Raw genomic sequence first — 16,922 nt, 5'->3', positions numbered from 1 at the left:
AGCTAAAAACCGTGAATAATCAAAATCATGAGTGCAGAAACCACGAATATGGAGGGGACTGCTGTACAGTCAATAAGATTGTACAGCATTCCCATAGAAACAAATTTGGAAAGGTGTACTCCTTTTTGGAGTACTCAGATTCCAAATGTGTTGGTGCCCCATCTACTGTTTGGTCTACCTTGCTGTTCAGTATGAAGACAACTGCCTAATGCATTTGAGGGCAAAGGTGGCTTGCAGTCAATGCCTTTTCCAAAGAGAGCACACAAAAACAACCTAGCGTAGATGCCCTTCCACTTGATGTCAAATTGCATGCCACACAAAATGGACAAAGAAAAAGATGAGGCATGGCAGTCTACATGGTGGTGAAATACATGGGGCTTTTAGCATGTATACTTCATGCTAATTTTCAGACAAGGAAGGCTGGTGTAAAATCTGTTTGTGGTTACATTTTATACCTTTTCTTTAATATAGCAGCTGAAAGAGAAAATAGTATGCTTACTTGTGTGAAAATGTCATGTACTCTTGCTATTTCAGTCCCCCTGGCCCAAATAACACTTCTGTGATTATTACCTCACAATCCAGGTAAGAATATGTGTACCAAGGAAGATCATGTCTGCATTTAACTGGATTGAGTGAGAACAGTTTTCAGATGGATCATGTTTTGAATATTGCCCTGCAGTAGATTGGTTGACTTTAATATACACAGCAATAATCCATAGACTTTCCAAAACACGAAAACCCTGTCGAACTAATGTGATATCAGAGCATGATCTCAAAAAGTTTACCTGTGTATGTACACACTGGTGTATGTTATATGTCAATAATAATTTCTTAAACTGGCTACCTAACTAGCTTGATTTTAGCAAATAATTCTGGAATTGTTTATTGTGAGATAACTTCACATTAATGGACAGAAGCACTGATAGTCCAATGCACGATTTACCCCTGAAGTGATTTTACTGCAGCATTGATAGTCCAGTGCACGATCTACCCCTGAAGTGATTTTACTGCAGTTATAAAATTGTTGGGCTTTATTTTTAAACAACTTGAAAATATTTTCCTATTACAAAATGTTTATCCTTTCAAGAAGAATAATTTTGTGAGGAATCATTCTGTTTATAGAAGACTATAAGTGTAAAGCCAGCCATCCTGAGTTGTATAGATACTATAACAGAGCATGTTTCTTGTCCTTCAGGGGTTCTCCTCTATGGCCCTCCAGGTTGTGGTAAAACTCTGATTGCCAAGGCTACTGCAAAGGAAGCAGGCTGTCGGTTTATTAACCTTCAGCCTTCTACGCTAACTGATAAGTGGTATGGGGAATCCCAAAAACTGGCTGCTGCAGTTTTCTCCCTTGCAATAAAATTGCAGCCTTCTATCATCTTTATTGATGAAATAGGTAATGTATGGTGGATTAAACATGATGGTGTTGATGTTTGTCAGTGCATCTCTACATCAGTGCACTAACATCCCTCAATATGTATTTTAATTTTATTTTTCAATGCTCTTTGTTTATGCTTCTGATTACTATTTCCTAAAGGAAACTCTGGGATGAGGGGGCATTGGATGAAGATGAAAGGGGAAGATCTAGAAGTAACCGCAGAAAATACTTTTTTCATGAAAGGGTGGTGAATGCTTGGAATGGCCTCCTTGTGGAGTTGGTGGAGACAAAAAGTGTATCTGAATTCAAGAAAGCATGGAACTAATATATTGGATCTCTAAGGGAGAGGAGGGATAGTAGATAGCATGGTTAGACAGACTAGATAGGCCATATGGTTTTTATCTCTCTTAATTTTTCTGTTTCTAGGTTTAATTTTATAGCTGATTGACGTTAGGCTTTTATGCTTTATCTTGTTTATATGGTTTGTCTCCCATCATACCTAATTTTAAATATGATGCAAGTACACTTCCTCCTCCGTATTTGCGGGGGTTAGGGGCAGAGCCGGCCTGCAAATATTTATTCGCGAATAACTTTTGGGCCACTCTGACCCACCCCTGCGTCCCTTCCAGAATTCCAGACCTTACCTGGTGGTCTAGCGGGCTTTCGGGGCAGGAGCGATCTTCCTACGCTCCTGCCCCATGCAGATCACTCTTAGCAAATGGCTGCCGTGAGTTCCCATAGTCTCTTGAGACTACGACGGGAATTTCCCGTGGTTAAGAGTAGTGGATTAACTAGGAAAACCATGTTCAAATCCCACAGCTGCTCCTTATGATTTTTATATATATTTATATGCCACTTATAGCCTTAGTGGTATATATTCAGGTACTCAAGTATTTCTCCCTATCTGACCTAATGGGCTCACAATCTGATTAATGTACCTGGTATAATGGATGTTAAGTGACTTGCCAAGGGTCACTTGACTCTCCATTACCTTCTGAGGAGAGGGAGGAAGTGATTTGTATTTCTGCATCCAGCTTTTGCTTACTTAGCTATTAGGAAGCAGCATTACCTGCCTGCCTGTTGGGAAGGGTTCAGCGTACATGCTGAGCGTCAGGAGAGAGATCAAGTGAAATATAGCAGTTCCTGGGCTCTAGAGAGAAAAAGGTAAGAACTAATAGGAGAAGAAAGACATGCGTCTGGAAACATTTCCCTATTTGTGTTTGTAGTGCAAAAGGCGTATGAGTCTTGAACCAGTGGGTTATTCTCATCTAGACATGAGTTGTGTAGAAGGCACTTATATATTTTTTTTCTCTGCTCCACCACTAGGCTGTGCTCTAGCTTCTCAGTTTTTCCTTCAACAAGCGAGGTGGAAGATGTCTTTCTGATCTGCTCAGATCTTCATTATTTCTAGGATTTTTATCCAGATTTGGAGGCCTTTTGGTGCTCGAGATACCCAGTGTTATAGAGGCAACTGTGCCTGGAAGAATACACAGACTCTTTTGGCAGAAGTCTGTAGCTGGGAGGGCCACCCTTTTTTAAGGGTACCTACCTGGCCAGCCTGCTTTAATATTTCAGTGGCTCGGGGATCATTCCCTGGTCGTTCCCTGGTTAGTACTAGAGCTTGAGTAAAGGCTATAAGGTCCTGTGTCAGTCCTGAGGGCTCTATTGGGTGCCAGCTGCATTTAACCCCCCCCTTCCCGGAAGATGCATGAGATGCTGTGGAGGTCTGGGGTCTCAGGCTCTCCTTGGGTCTGACTAGCAGCTTGAAGAAATAAGCATCTGGATTATTTTGATATGCTTTTTTGAGGCAAAAGTCGTCTTCATTCCCCAGTTGCTCTTTTCAGCTGAAGCAGGCACAATACCTACAATTCTGTGAATACAGTCTGTAGGTGGGGGGCAGAAATTGCAGTTTTTAAGGTTTCTGGAGCTAGTATTTGGATCTTCTCCCTCCAAAACCCTTTTTGCTAAATTTTTATTCAGCTTCCCTGGGCTGGGGTTTTTTGGCAATAAAATGTTGCAATGGCGGCCATCTTGGATTTCCCAATTTTGTTTTAAAGCCTCTATCTGCCTCAAACAACCCTCGATTTTTGGTTAAAATAGATATAGATGGACCACTCGCTGTTTTTAACCTAGATTCAAGCCAGATTGGCACCAGATGGTTGACTGAGAAATGTCTATATTCCACAGTTTTCAGGGCACTTGGGGGGTGGGAGCGCTTGTCTTAGTCCCCTCTGATCCCTCTAGGGCAAGAGTAGGAAACTCCGGTCCTCGAGAACCGTATTCCAGTCGGGTTTTCTGGATTTCCCCAATGAATATGCATGAGATCTATTTGCACGCACTGCTTTCAATGCATCTTCATTGGGGAAATCCTGAAAACCCGACTGGAATACGGCTCTCGAGGACCAGAGTTCCCTACCCCTGCTCTAGGGTAACAAAGTTGCAGGTGGCTCAGTTTTTGAGTAAAAAAATTCTCCTAGATCCCTTGGATAGTTAACGGATTCAGTGAAGCACAGGAACTCCACTGGACCCACAAGGAGTCAAGGTAAGTCCCTGCAGGGGTCTTCGGGGTATCCTGTACAGGGCTTTACTCCTGATTTTGTGAGTTTAATATTCACAGCCTGTATGAATATTTTTATTTATTTATAGATTTTTCAAATTACATACCAAGTAATCACTTGTACAGAAAGTAAGTTAGTGAGGATATGACTTATAACAACAAGTATAAATCTCATTTACACCTTTACATAATTAATAATAAAGAAAAATCTTTTCAACTAACTCAACTCAAGTCCTCAAGCTGTGGATCCAAGATTACATACTAGCGAACAAAAGAAAATTAAAGATATATAGCAAGATAAACTACAGACAGGGCTGAGGTAGTAGCGCCTTATACAAACCATAGAGCGGTTGATTTCTCTTTATCCAGTCGAGACAAAGCCAGAAAAGCAGTTAACTGTTGAGGTTCAAAGAAAACGTATTTAACTGAACAATGGCAAATAATACACTTGCATGGATGTCTTAAATAAAATGTCGCCCCCCAATGAAATGACCCCAGGTTTCAGAAGAAGAAATTCTCGACGACGCTTTTGAGTTTCTCTAGAAAGATCAGGAAACATTTGAATTTTACATCCAAGAAACTCTTTCTGTTTGTTTTTGAAGAAAAGTCTCAATAATCATATTTTATCAATTGCTAGAGCTACAGTCAATATCATTGTAGATGGTACTGCTATCTCTCTATCTGATGTTTCTAAAATTTCTGAAACATTCGGTGGTGCTTGGTAAGGTATTTTAGACTGTAATTGAGTCCCAATTTTATTTGGCAAGTAATACACTTGAGTAAATGGTGGTAAAGTTTCTTCCGGAACTTGTAGAATTTCTATCAGGTATCTCCTAAGCATTTCCCTAGGAGTAACTATAGTCTAGGAAAATTGTTAAGTCTCAAATTATTATTCCATTAATTATTTTCAAGTGTTTCTAATTTCTTTCTAAGATTAATGTTTTCCTTGATTAGGGACTCTTGTATTTGTTTAGTCAACAACAAGTCATGATCCAGCTTTTGAATTGAAGCTTTTGAAACAATCAGATCTTCACTTAAAACCTTCAGCTCTCTAGTATGTTGAATCAATTTATTTTCAATGTACTGGAAATTGGGACTAATGGTCTTAGTAAAGTTTGCAACTAAATCCCATAAGGACTCCAGGGTCACTTATGCTGGCATCTCCCATATTGGAAACTTTTGCTGAGTGTAAAAATGTTCACCCTCAGAAGAGAAAGAGAGTTCCTGGCTTGGTTCCGGATGGTTTCCTTCACCTATGGTTGCTAATTCTACCCTGCTTCTCCTGCAGGTAGTCCCTGGACAGAGAGCACTGCTTCTACCATCTCCGTTGACACACTTGCTGCCTCAGGGGAAAGTGCCTCCCTTATCTCCGGGGTTTCCTCTGCCCCTGGAGAACTGGTGGACTGAGGTCGCTGGGGTGGAGCGCTCACGTCGGGGCTGTAGCAAGATTTATGGTAGACTAATCAGTTACATAAACAAGTTACGTGCCTGTTAGTTTTGTCCAGGGAAACCATAAACTCTGCCAGGTCCAAATTTCTTTGTCTATTTATACGACACAAGACCCAGGCTAATGAGAAATACTTTTATTATGAAAATAGAAAAATATAATTCACAAGCCAGCAGCAATATCTAAATATTGTTCACAAAATATCCGATTTACATATATGAAACTCAGTACATAATTATCACAACACACTTCTAGATAACTAAGTAAAATTACTTCTTACACACACTACACAATTCCTTATAATAATAATAATCCCTGATTAGCAGCAATTGATTACAGAATATCACCGAGAGAAGCTTTATGAGCCTTATCCTATATCCAAAATAGGATGCACTTATCTAACCCCAGCTGATAAGATAATAAGTTCCGTATCCTCACCATCCAGTTAGGCCTCAGCACAAAATTAGGTGAAATGGAAAACGTCTCTCCTCAGCTTAGCAGATGTAGAAAATCCTTTGGTTACAGGAACAAGTGTAAAGTTGTAATTTATTGGCAGCACAAGTTTCCTTGAAGTGATGGAATTCAGATCTGTTTAGAGTCCGATTCACTCTCTCTCAGGCAGAGAGTCACACGAGGTAACTGTTCAGGTCTTAATTATTATGAAAGATGCGTGGAGAATACCTGTGGTAAGATGCGAGTTCCCTCGCATCCCGACACAGACTAATTATAATTAGCAACTTTTCACTTGGATCTCGTCAGATGACTTCTTTGTACCAATCCAGAAACAGAACTTAATGAATAGCCTTTCTGTGTAAAGTCTCATACAGGCTGGGAGACACAGGCGCCGTTCGAAAGATAAGCACAGCATAGGAGTATAACTCCCCCCAAGAATCACACAGTCTAAGCATGAAGACATAGATGGATGTCCTTGACTAGAATACCATTCTGATACATACCCAGAATGCATCAGGAAGAAACAGCAAAGATGTGTTCTTTCTCTCTCTTCTTGCAAGGATCATGCTGGAAAGATTTCTTGCAGACAATGGTTCAGGCTTGATGATGTCAGAGAGGCCTAACCTTCAGGTGCAAATAAGGAAACACCTCTACAGGGCTAAGTCTTGTTTCCAGCCCAGGAGAGACAACTCCGGTCTCGCCGTATCCAGGTGCTCTCTGCGGGCTAACTTATGACATTAGCAATGCTGCTCCCTGCATCCGCCACAACAACTTATCAGTGTTGCCGAGGGAGGGCATATCGGAGCGCTGCGAGGCGCCAGCCGCACTTCTGCCCCTTCTCTTTGGCATTGGAAGAAACAATCAGGCTACAAAGCCGTCAGTATAGAAAAGAAGGCAAAATAAAGCAGTTCAGGTGCGTACCTCTCATCATGTCTGTACCGTGGCCATCTTGGATCCACTGTCTGAATATTTAAGGTCTGCCTGCAAAGTCTTCAGTCTTGCCGGAGGTTGCGCAGGGGGGTTTCCCTCTGAGAGCACATTTCCCTCACTTAAGGTCTCCGTATCTATCTGCACAGGTATTCAAAAGCTGTTCACCTACTTGAGTTTTCTCGTATTACCGTACCATAATTGTATTTGACTCTGACCTTGTCATGATCTTATGTTGTTTGTACTTGTATCCTGACCTCTCATGTATGGTCTTCTACTTAAATTACTGTTAACCGCATCGAATTTCACAGAGTATTGCAGACCAGGTAGATTCCTTGATCAGAAAAATCTTTCACACCCTCTGGAAACTTCGGTCCATCAGATCTTACTTTGATGCCTCATCATTTCGAATTCTAGTACAATCCCTTATTCTGAGTCAACTCGATTATTGTAACATCGCCTACTTGGCACTCCCCCAGAAGTACATGCGGCGATTGCAACTAGTTCAAAATACAGCGGTTAGACTATTTTGTGGACTGAAGAAGTTTGATCATGTGACACCTTCCTATCGACTTTTACACTGGCTAACGATGGAGGCATGTGTGAAATTTAAGTTTGGTTGTTTTTGCTACAAGGTATTCTATGTCTTAGCCCCTAAATACATAACAGACCTTTTCTCTTTCTCAACCAACAGACACAAGCGAAGCTCACATCTGAACTTCGTTTCTCCACCGGTTAGAGGTTGTAAATTTAAAAGTCATCATCAACATCTTCTCGCACATCAAGCAGCATTATGGGGTAAAGACCTTGAACAATTGCTTGTGCCTACTACCTATGGAGAATTCATGAAACGCCTGAAAACACATCTATTCCTGAAATACTTAGGAAACCAACCTATTCAATCTTAGTCCTTAACAACCGAGCGCAAGAACCACCTGTCGCTAAATCTGTACTTTGTTTATTCATTCAATCTGTAACTTTGTTTATTCACTCAATCTGTAACATCCCTTATTCTGAGTCAACTCATCCCTTATTCTGAGTCACTCAATCTGTAACATTTCTAATCATTGTAAACCACATAGAACTTCACGGTCCTGCGGTATATAAACTGTTATTATTATTATTTATACAAATAAAATTTTATGTTCACCACATAATGTCATGCTTTTTCCCTGGAAGGATAGTTTTTCTCTTGTTACTCCTATTTCAATTTCTAACGTTCCTCTTCAATTAGTTAAAAATATAAAAATTTTAGGAGTAATCTTTGATAATAAACTCAACTTTCATGATCATATTAGTACCATTGTGAAAACTACCTTTTACAGATTGCGGAAAATTCGTTCTATTTCTAAATTTCTCTGTTCTAAAGCACTAAATATACTTATTCATTCTCTGGTGATATCTAAAATCGATTATTGTAATTCCCTATTTAAAGGAATTGCTTTACAAGAAATAAAACGACTACAAATTATTCAGAATGCATCAATTAAATTAATAACTAAATCCAAAAAGTTTGATCATGTAACACCACTCCTTAAAAAGGCTCACTGGCTTCCTGTTATGCATAGAATTACTCATAAATTATGTACAATTATTTTTAAAACTTTATATAATAAGACCCCAGCATTTTTATTTAGATTACTTATCCCTTATTCTGCAAAGAGAATCTTGAGATCTAGCGAACAAAATCTTTTATCCATTCCCTCTCTAAAAATTATCAATACAAGGAGACAATTTATCTTCTCTTGTACGGCACCGCAGACATGGAACGCCCTCCCTATGTTTTTAAGGGAGGAGAAAGAGTTTGTAAAATTTAAAAATGAGTTAAAAACTTTCCTTTTTAGAGATGCATTTGCAAGTTAATCTTTTATCTTATTGTTTTGTTTATTTTATTCCCTTTAAATGTCTTATTACCCTTTTGTATTTTCCTTTGATGTCTCTTCTTTACTTTACAAATTGTATTTCATCCCTCCTTACCTTGTGTTTAACAATGTTAATTTTTAGCATAATAAGTTTATTTATTAATTGTATGGACTGTTTTGTTACCTAATCTATGTAACTTTGTAAATGTACACCACTTAGAAACTTTGTTTAAGGCGGTTAATCAAGCCATCTAATAAACTTGAAAACTTGAAACTTGAAACCAGAAGTCCAGTTTGAGAAAAACTGAGATGACTGGGGCCAGAGTCAATGCCTTTAATCCCTCAATCTGAATCCTTAGTTTGGAGGATTCAGGATCTCAGGCAGGGGCTACCAGCCAAGAGTCTATGGCAGCCCTGGACCATGGGAAGGACCCGATGGTGTTCTGCTTTTTTAAGCCGGCGGCTTTGCTAGAGGTCATTACTGAAGCTTTGCAGGAATTGAAGCCCCGCAGACCTCCAATGCTCAGCTTTCGATCATGAGAAGTTCTTAGGCTCAGACCACATTTTCCCTTCGCATCCTGATATTACAAGAAGCTGATGGAGCATTGGGAGACTCTTTAAGGCCCTCTGTGGGTGACTAGGACTATGACAACATTGTATCTGATGACTTCTGATTTTCAGCAGCTGTTTGTCCAGCTTAGTGATTTTAAAGGATGCACAAGATCGAAGGGTGGATTTAGTCCTCAAAAGGAGTTCAAGGCCTTTGCTTTGGGACTAAACATTGCGGCTGTGGCTTCTTTTTTTTGCACTTGCCTGCCATACCAGATGTCATCCTCTGTCAATGGAGCCTGATGCAGCTACTTCCAGTTGCTATTTTCGGGGGTGAATTATGTAGCATATGCTCTATATGATGATTTTGAGGTTATGAGCAAGGTTTCTGCTTGTAGAATGCTCTGGGTCAGGCAGTGGGTGGGAGATTCGGCTTCCAAGGCCACTTAGAGCAGGCTACCTTTCTAGCGCCAAATGCACTTTGGCAAGGGGCTGGACACCCTTATGACCAGTGTGGCAGATCATAGCCATAAATCTTTGCCAGATAGTAGACCACATGCCGCTGGGTGGTCAGGTCATGGTACTTTTTCTTGGTTCTAGATGGTTTTGTCAGTCCTCAATGGAACCCTCTGCTTCTAGATTGCTTCAAGGACCTCAACAGATTTGGAGGTTCTAGGCAACACGCCTCAGCAGCCTCCAAGAAGTCATAATGATGCCATGCCAGCTGCTGAACCCCTTCGGATAGGAAGGAGGTTGTTGGCTTACTGAAAGGCCTGGATGAGGATTTGTGAGGATCAGGGGATACTGGATATGGAGCCTACTGGGTTAATGACTCCTTTTCTCAAGACCCTCCTACTTGGTTTGAAATGGAATGTTTTCTATGCAAACCTCTTCACATCTCTTGCTTACTAACGATATCAATACCCAGACACTTGAGAAAATATCCTCTTTTCATTTCAACGCAGCATGCTCTCCATCACTTAGATGATATAGCCGAAATCTCAGTTAGGGTTAGCCCACTCATATCCCTTTGGAATAATCCCAAAATACAAAACCAAGGCAAATCCCTTTCATGGAAACGGTGGCAGCGGGCAGGTATATGGTTTGTTCATCAACTATTTACTCTTAATACGACAATTCCTTTTGATATACTTTGTTCCACATACCTGCTACCATCCTCTGCTTATTCACAATGGATTTTATTCAGTGAAATATTATCTTCTGTGTATATACAATATGACTTTATGACTTCCAAAAATACTATATACCATTGGTCTTCGTGGTCTCTATCAAAAGGAAAAGCTATATCTTTTTTCTATAATATTCTAAGAGATCAATCCTTTACTTTTTCATATCATGCTATGAAACACTGGGATAATATATTAACCATTCCGCTCTCGGACATTGACTGGGAACTCTTTTGGTCTTCAACAAACCGCCCACTTTTATCTTCTAGAGTTTCACAGTCAATGCTCTTTGTTATGTGGAATGCAATATGGACCCCATTTCGCATGTGGAAAGCCAAACTAAAACAAGATTCCGTTTGCTGGAACTGTTTGAAAGAAGAGGGAACTCTTGATCATATGTTTCTCCATTGTACTTTGGTCCGCTCTTTTTGGACCCAAGTCTGGAACACCATACAATCTATCACTAACTGCTCGGAAGAGATTTCTATGGACATTATAATCCTTCGATCTCAACATCCCTGTTTCGCACAATCAAATTGCCCTCCTAAACTTATTGATACCATGATCGTGACTGCTCTCATGCATATTTTAAAAAATTGGAAACTATCTTCGTCATTAAATTATACGTTTTGGTGGAACTCTCTTTGTATGTACCATAGATATGAATCATATGCATATGAAAATAGAGTTTCGCTCCGAATATCCATGAATATGAAAAATAAAAAATCACCCTGGTCATTCTTAGATTCATATGTTCGCTCTACTTTGTAGACACTTCTGTCTTCCCCTACCTATTCTTCACTTTTTCTCTTTATTTCCTTTCTTTTTTAATTTTTATTCTATTCTATCTCATTTTCTTTTCTCATACAATCTTCACAAATAATTTCATTAATCTGAGCTTTTCTTAATATTATGGTCCTTTATAGTTAATTGCATATTTATAGATCATATATATACAAAATGTTATATGTATTTGAATTGCTCATTGTATTTTTCCAAAATACTCAATAAAAATTTATTGAACTTAAAAAAAAAAAAAAAAGGGGATACTGGACATCAAGCTCAAACTTTTTCATCCCCTTCTGGACCCCTTTCTGTGGACTTTCTGACCGGACAGCCAGAAAAGGAGTTCAAGGTTCAAGCAAAGGTATAATAGCTGCTGGACTGGGTTGTAGAACCCGTACTGACCAAAGAATCAGATTTGGGTAGATACTCCATACGCTTTATCATTCTCAATAAAGACTCAGATGACTGGAGACCAATCCTGGATCTAAAGTCCATCAATTCAATGCTGAAAATGCCCCGATTCAGTATTGAGACTGTTCAGTCGGTCATAGTTGTGGTGGCTTCGGGGGAGTTTCTAGCCTCTTTAGATTGAATGGAGGCTTATTTGAATATTCCCATATTTCCAGACTTTAGGAAATTCTTGAAATTTCATGTTCTCGGGAGATATTGCAAATTCTCAGCGCTCCCATTCAGTCTGGCAACCGCGCCTCGCAAGTTTATTAAGATAATGGTTGTGGCAGCAGCACACCTATGCGAGGCAGGGATCCAGATACATCCCTAATTGGATTATTGACTGATCAAAGCCCAGTCCAAGACCACCAGCGAGAAAGTAGTGGCACAATTTATCCCTCTGTAGATGCCAGCTTTCAGAGATCCAGATGATTCCAGCTTCTACATCTTGGAACTATCTACAGGTGCTGGGGTTGATGGTAGTGATGACCATAGAGGTGGTTCCTTGGTCGAAAGCTCATCTATACCCTCTCCAAGATACACTCGGAGAGAGCAAGAACTAGAAGGCCTTGAGCTTGCACAGATGCTCAAGGCCCAGGCAACAGGAAGGATCTTCGTTCACCGGCACGTCCTGTGGGCAGGTGCCAGGTAGGGTAAGGTTTCGGTTTGGGCGGGCGGAGGATGCTGGTTCGCACTGGGGGGTGAGTGATGTCGGTTCTCGGGGGGGTGTTCGCAGGTGGGGGGATAGCGATGCTCGCAAATCGAGTCAACGCTCGATTTGCGAGTCACGATGTGCAAGAATGTTTTGATCGTCTTGCAAAACACTCGCAAACCGTGTTACTTGCAAACCAAGGTTTAACTGTATACCCATTATTTTCTGATTAGAGATCCTCTATGTTCATCCCATGCTTGTTTGAACTCTGTAAACGTTTTCCTCTCCACCACCTCCCTTGGGAGTGCATTCCATGCATCAAACACCCTCTCTGTAAAGAAGAATTTCCTAACATTACTCTTGAGTCTACCACCCCTCAACCTCAAATTATGCCCTCTGGTTTTACCATTTTCCTTTCTCTTTAAAAGATTTTGAATATCTGAAAGATTTTGAATATCTGAATATCTGGGGAGATTGGCTTCTAAGGCTCCCATGTCAAGATGGATTTATTTGGTTATTTTGTCAGCTTATATCAGGTATGGTAAACAACCACCAATTTTTTTTAGAGCATATTCTGAGGAGTGTGCTTTCTCATGGGCAATTCTGCCCAAAGAGATTTGAATGGCAACTACATGGTCCACCTTCTGTACTTCCATGAAGTTTTACAAGGTGGATGTGGTGGCATGAATGGACTCATCTGTCCCGCCCTAGACTGGTTCAAGACTCATATACCTTTTGCACTAGAAGGATCTTAGTTAAATAATCTTCTTTCTAGTAGAAAAGCATATGAGTCTTGAAGGCCGGTCCTGTCAGATTTCAATTAGCCTGCTCACTGTCTCAGACATGTATGTATTTCCAGATGTTGGTTTTCTCCTGCCAGACAGGCCAGAAGAGTGATAAGTTAAACTCTCTTTTGCAATCCTGCAGTTGGTAGACCTACATGGGGTGGGTGTCGGGCTTTGAACTTAACTTAGAGAAATCTGAAGCTTTACCTTTCAGTGGGTATAATTATGAGGACTGGACTGTTCCATTCCCCATCTGGAAAGTGGCACACAGACTAAAATATCTGGGGGTCTATATTACTGGTGACCTAGGGAAAGCTTATGCTGAGAATTTTACCGTATTGTTGGGGAAGACCAGGGATCTTTTGGCTCTTTGGGCCCAGTTGCCCCTAACCTTGCGGGGTCATATTGCATTGTTTAAATGGTGGCGTTTCCAAAATGGATATATGATGCAAACCTTTCCCATGTATGTGACTAACAAGGATTTAGGTCTTTATCAGAAAGTTTTGAGAAAATATCTTTGGAACAACAAGAAACCACGCTTGACTCTTGCCCAATTTTCTTTGCCTATGGGGAGAGGTGGTTTGGCGTTGCCAGATCTGAGAAGATACAATATTGCTTGTCATCTTAGACATCTGGTAGATTGGATTAAGAACACTCAACATTATACCCCTGTTTCTCTCGAACAGCAGTTGATGGCACCAACGCATCTGCTTTATTACCTTCACGCCAAAAGACCTCACCGGATTTTTCCTATTCATCGTCATTCTTTGTTGAAATCTATGCGACAATGTTGGTAATGGTTGTGTAAACGTATGCATTGGCCTTTTACTTCAACGGTTTTATTGCCTTTATGGGGGAATCAAGACTTGGATCCGGACGCCACAAAGACTTATTTGCAGAGATGGCTCCCTCATGGACTCTGTTATGTGAGGGATGTGGTGTCTGACCAGGGAACCCCCCTTTCCTTTCAAGATCTTCGAGCTCGGGGATTTTTTCAGGCTAGAGACTGGTTCTCCTATACTCAAGTTTCCCACTATCTTCAGTCTTTGGACCACTCTACCCTAACTGAAGATATGCGGATGTGATCACAGAAACTTTGACATTATCTCGACAACAGCGGACCAGTTTATCTTTTCATCAAGTCAGCTTGGGAAGCTTTAGTGCCACCTGGGATTATGATGCTGTGGCAGTGGTATGGAATCAGGATCTTTTCCCCTCAAGAGCAGCTCACTGGTAATGGCTTGTGTCTTCTTATGAAGGAGGAGAAGGTGTTTGGGAAATTTAAAAGCGAGTTAAAAACCTTTTTGTTTAAAGATGCATTTGCAAATTAAGTAAAATTTTATTTTATAGTGTTATTTTAGTGAATTATTTTATTTTTTCTTGTCTTCCATCTTCCTTTTGTATTTTCCCTGTATGTTCTTTCTTTACTATAAAAATGTATTTCATCCCCTCATACCTTTTGTTTATATTATAATTAATTAAGTGTGTGTAATGTTTATGTTTCCTCAAGAATGTATATTTTGCTGTACATCGCTTAGAAATCCGATTAAGCGATTCAACAAGCCAACTAATAAACTTGAAACTTGAAGCATCTCAAGAGATTAACCCACTCAATTGTTTTGCAAGAACAACATTATAAACTTCTGCTGCATCTTTATATCTCTCCATATAGAGCTTATGTTGCTGGGTTTGCTTCTCACGCCCAATGTCTTAAGTGCCATTCAACGCCAGCTGGTCTGTTTCATATGTTTTGGTCCTTCGAGAGAATACAAACATTTTGGTCTTTTGTTGGATTATATCTTCAGACGGTCCTGCAGAAACAGATTCCTCTGTGGGCTGCTTTTATCTCAGGTCTCTTCCTTGGGATTGCTTAGGGGGAATAATTTGTTGCTACGAAAAGCTTCTTTACTGGCTAGGAAATGTATTCTCTTACTTTGGAGACAGGCAGAGGTTCCTAATGTTACTATGTGGAGAATCGACAAAATAGAGCAGGAAAAAAAGTTATTTACAATGTCCAATGTGTCATGGACAAGAGGACCGGGCAGACCGGGCCATTTTTCCCTGTTCCAGCACAGTGAAGGGGAAGGGAGATCGAGTCGTCCCCCTTCACTGCACCGGAGGAGCAACGCGTTCGGCGGTTTGCCCCGCCCCCAGCAGCCACTTCGGCACCTGGCCTGCTTTTCCAGCCCTCTTAACCCTTTCCGCCCCCCCTCGGCGAATACCTTTTCTTCCAGCGAGACACCACTACCACAGCCCAAACCAGAGACATACCAGAACCAAAGAATCTCCCTCTCCACAAACAAAATGGAACATTACATATTCAAAACCACACTTGCCATCCTAATACTTTCACTACTCATTTCCAACTGGCAAACCACAGGATATCACCTATCACCCATCCCAATTCTGACAACAACCTACAGGCAACCACAACCACCCAGAAAAATCCACAACACAAGAACCCTAACATCCTGCCCACTGACCAGCCAAGACCACATTCCCACCACCTGGGGAAAAAGACCTCCACTAAAGCACAAGACCACTACTCAAAAACAACTCACACCACCAAAAAATATCCTCTACCTTAATTGCAATCCTAATTCCAACACAAAATATACCTCGTTAACCTGTGCCTACATGAATATAAGATCAATTAGCCCAAAAGCAAACCTAATCAAAGACTGGCTGACTGAAGAACAACTAAGCTGTCTCTTCCTAGCCGAAACCTGGCTAACATCAAATTCGGACCCATGCATAACCGAATTCTGCCCCAAAGGGTACAAATTAGAGCTGGTTTGTCGAGAAAACAAACGAGGGGGAGGACTAGCTATTCTAGTACAAAACAACCTCAACCTAAAAGTTCTACACAAACACTCAACCCCTCACTTAGACCTTCTTGCATGCCAACTCTCCGACAACACACTCACAGACACCCTGAACTGTCTATTATGCTACATCACTCCAGGAAAATGGAACACCTCAAAACTTGAACTCGAAGAATTCATATTCCAGAACTCTCTAACCTCCACATACAATTTGCTCCTAGGAGACATCAATCTCCACCTCGAGGACCACACATCCAAACAAGTAGACGATATACTCTCGTACCTCGACGCCCTATCCTACCAGATCCTCAATCCTGAACCCACGCACGAAAAAGGCCACCAACTTGATATAGCAGCATTCACGTCTCACAACCTCCACACCCCAAAAATTCATATCACCAATGGTACCTGGCATCCCTCTCTTTGGTCAGACCACCACAAATACACTTTCACCATCAACTGGCCTCAAAATAACACAAAACCCAAGCCACAAAAAACAACCTTCAAATCTAGACAGAAAATTGAGCCTGCCACATTCTGGGATAAAGTTGACCCTATAATCGCCCCCATCGACCCAACTGACTTCGTAAATCACTGGCGCATCCTAAGTGAAACAACCTTGAACGAGCTAGCCCCTGAAAAAACCAAACATAGAACCTGCAGATCCTCAGACAAGTGGTTCGACTCCGAACTCCTCCTACAAAAAAGGCACTGCAGACAACTTGAAAGATCTTGGAAAAAAAAGAAAAATGATCAAACCAAATCCGCTTGGAGAACCCAAATCAAACTATACAACATCAAACTAAAAGAAAAGCGCAAAACATACTACTCTAAACTAATTGGCACAAACACCTCTGACACAAAAACACTCTTCAACTTAGTAAAACAACTTACGGACACAAACCCATTCCTTGCCACTCAAGGCAATAAACCACCAACAACTTCTCAACTAGCAGAACACTTCAAACACAAGATCACTACAATCAGAAATACCCTCAACAACTCAACCACCAAACTCTACGAGATAATAACCCCCACAACGGAAGAAGCCATATCTGCAGACA

General features: G+C 40.8%; 1 protein-coding gene across 4 annotated transcripts in view; it reads left to right on the top strand.

The window, feature by feature from the left end:
- The window catches only part of ATAD1 (ATPase family AAA domain containing 1), an 85,374-nt gene that overhangs the window by 20,270 nt on the left and 48,182 nt on the right, over positions 1-16,922 (top strand). For all 4 annotated transcript variants that reach the window (XM_033942331.1, XM_033942330.1, XM_033942332.1 and 1 more), the window contains exon 5: positions 1,196-1,396. In XM_033942331.1, the coding sequence (XP_033798222.1) occupies positions 1,196-1,396 (201 nt within the window). The remainder of the gene's footprint in view (positions 1-1,195; positions 1,397-16,922) is intronic.

This window comes from Geotrypetes seraphini, chromosome 4, assembly GCF_902459505.1.
Source record: "Geotrypetes seraphini chromosome 4, aGeoSer1.1, whole genome shotgun sequence".
NCBI classification, from domain to species: domain Eukaryota; kingdom Metazoa; phylum Chordata; class Amphibia; order Gymnophiona; family Dermophiidae; genus Geotrypetes; species Geotrypetes seraphini.
Note: the sequence above shows the minus strand (reverse complement) of the source record. Positions and strands in the feature narration are given on the sequence as shown.